Source organism: Stegastes partitus, unplaced genomic scaffold (assembly GCF_000690725.1).
Source record: "Stegastes partitus isolate 25-593 unplaced genomic scaffold, Stegastes_partitus-1.0.2 Scaffold824, whole genome shotgun sequence".
Classification (NCBI taxonomy): Eukaryota; Metazoa; Chordata; class Actinopteri; family Pomacentridae; genus Stegastes; species Stegastes partitus.
This window is the reverse complement of record NW_007578555.1, coordinates 67,617-70,258: the sequence shown is the minus strand read 5'-3', so window position 1 is coordinate 70,258 and position 2,642 is coordinate 67,617. Positions and strand designations below refer to the sequence as shown.

Here is a 2,642-nt window from a genome sequence, read left to right as displayed (position 1 = left end):
AGAAGGAGTTTCTGATCTAAAAACAGAAGTTTTCACACATTCCAGGTGTCAAAGTCAGAAAAGTGACTCACGTCTGTCGCAGTTTCCACAAACGTTGCAGTTGAACTCCATGTTGTAGGACTCCATGAAGCGGTCTCCCTGGCAGGGGACACACTCTCTTTCACAGGAGGTCCGCGAGGAGCTTCCCTGCATGATGTGACCTACGACACAGTAACAGTTAGAGCTGCTGCTGCTGCTCCGGGAGCCTGAGAGTCAGCTGAACAGTCACTGACCTGGTGGACATTTATCACAGCACATATTGGGCCCGTCTACCGGCCAAGGGTACTGAACATCAGTGCAGTTCGGAGGAAGTCCAGAGCCCAGAGACACGCTGGCCAGCCAGGACAGGATGAAGAAGGAGAACATCTGGAGGAGGAACAAGGCCGGATGTGTTCATAGCAGGCTGACAGACACCGAAGGAAACAACAAGCAGCTCAGAAATTACAAAGTGGAAACCTGAGTCTACTCACGGTGAGGAGAAGCTTCTTCGATCTGTCGCTGCGACCCTCCGAGCGTCAGACTGAACACTGTGTCAGGGGCTTGCTGAGGAAATGTCACAGATGACTCATAGCGAGAGTTGAATAATTTCTGATGTGTTCGTTATCTTGGTTCTCTCATCCTGCTCTGTGATCTCTGCTGCGACCCTTCAGCTCTGCACAACAACAAGCCTCCAGCAGCCTCCAGTGGCCTCCAGTGGCCTCCAGCGGCCTCCAGCAGCCTCCAGCAGCCTCCAGCGGCCTCCAGCAGCCTCCAGCAGCCTCCAGTGGCCTCCACAGGTCCATCCCAGTTCATCTAAAACAGAACTTCTCTGATGCTGTCTGTCTCTCTGCCTTAGTTTGTCTCTTCCTGTTGTTCTCGTTGCTGCTGCTGCTGATGAAGATGATGATGATGATGATGATGATGATGATGATGATGATGATGACGAGGTAGTTTCAGGTTAAACTTCATCCTCCACTCATTTAGCTCCAAACTGTCCAATTCTGACAGAAAGCTGTTGAGGAGATAAACTTTATTCCAGGAAATGAGTCTGATGAGCAGCTCTGCAACTTCCAGTATGATTATTTCACCAGATGCTCAGAAAGCATCAGACAGAAGCTCAAAGTGTAAAAACTCAAACACCAATAATAGTCTCTGGCTTTCCCATCCGCTCACAGATGTGATGTGTTGTATTTGTTTTAAGGTCATTTGAAATCAGATTACAGGTCCAGAGGAGAGCACAGTGCTGCTGCCTCAGAGAGTTTCAGGGAACTTCAGTGGCTCTAAGGTTTGTAGGCGTGAGAACTTTTCTGGTTAATTAGCGACGACCAGCTCATTTGCATGTGTGAGCAGATGTTTCCCAAACACTGGATCCTGTCACTGCTGACCGTCAGCGCTGCTTCTTTTTTTAGTTCTACTGGTATCAGCTTCAGATCCACATAATATATAAAACATGATCAGAAAGTAAAACTAGAAAACTTTCAGAATATTTCTTTGAACCAGATGCTGATCAAATACAAACAAACTCGGTGCCGTGTTAGAGAAGAAGGTTGTAGCTGCACAGTGTGTGACAAACAGTTCAAACATGGTTTAGAGTCGGTCCTGGACGCTTTGGGAACATCGTTCACCTCATTTGAATGCAAATATAAGATATAAGACAGTGAAAGTTGAACTCACTCGTCTACATTTTGTTCACTTCTGTTCATAGATTCTTAACTGTGCCTCTAACTTTAATATTAATTTATACTCTTCTATATTTATTATTATTTTCCAAACACTGTGAGCCAGTGTGATGACATTTCATTCAGTGTAACCTGCGTATCTTGAATGACAGTAAGGTTGTCTAAGGCCAGGACAGCAGAGAGCTGAGTAACTGCTGATTGACTGCAGCGTCATGCAGCTTTCCGCGGTTTTCTCAGAACCCAGACCACAACATGTGACCTGCTGCTCTGTGAACAGGGTCTTCCAGGGGGCTGCCTCAGAGCCTCTCCACGGCGGCAACACTCAGACAGAAAACCGAGATGACTGGGCGAAAGAACACGAGCAGCAGAATCGGTCTGAAGTCACCGAGAACAGAAGTGCTGATGCTGATGTGGAGGTCTGACTGCATCGCTTGGACGATCAGAGCGTTTGAACAGACGCTCAGAGGGACGTTTGGCAGGAACAGGTCGACATCTGTGTAGTGAACCAAACACTTTTGACTCGACCTGAAACCCAGAGCGTACATGCAGAGTCAGAGCTGATCGGCCAGCTGACTGTGCTGCTGTTTCATGAGCACGTGTGGAAAGATTTACTGAAGGAGGCTCAAGTCAAATGTGCTGCTGCTGATGTATGTGTGTGTGTTTGATTTACAGTTTCGATAAAGATATTCACCTCCCTGGAACATTTCCCCTTTTACTACTTTAAGTCCTGTTTTGATATAAATAATACTAAAAACACAAACGTCTCCCTCTCACTCACACCAGAACTGTCACGAGTCTCTAAAAACCGAGGAGACACATACAGTACACAGCGTAGCCTGCATACATACAAACATGAAGCACCATGCATCATGATGCATGCATCATGACATGAAGCACGGTGGTGGCAGCATCATGACATGAAGCACGGTGGTGGCAGCATCATGA

General features: G+C 47.0%; 1 protein-coding gene across 1 annotated transcript in view; it reads right to left on the bottom strand.

Moving 5' to 3' along the window:
- Positions 1-2,560, bottom strand: part of LOC103365285 (CD27 antigen) — a 7,676-nt gene extending 5,116 nt beyond the window's left edge. Inside the window, exons 1-3 of the mRNA XM_008292693.1 lie at positions 510-2,560; positions 273-405; positions 72-200 (exon numbers count right to left, since the gene is read on the bottom strand). Coding sequence (XP_008290915.1) covers positions 72-200; positions 273-405 — 262 coding nt within the window. The 5' untranslated portion in view covers positions 510-2,560. The remainder of the gene's footprint in view (positions 1-71; positions 201-272; positions 406-509) is intronic.
- Positions 2,561-2,642: the final 82 nt, after the last annotated feature.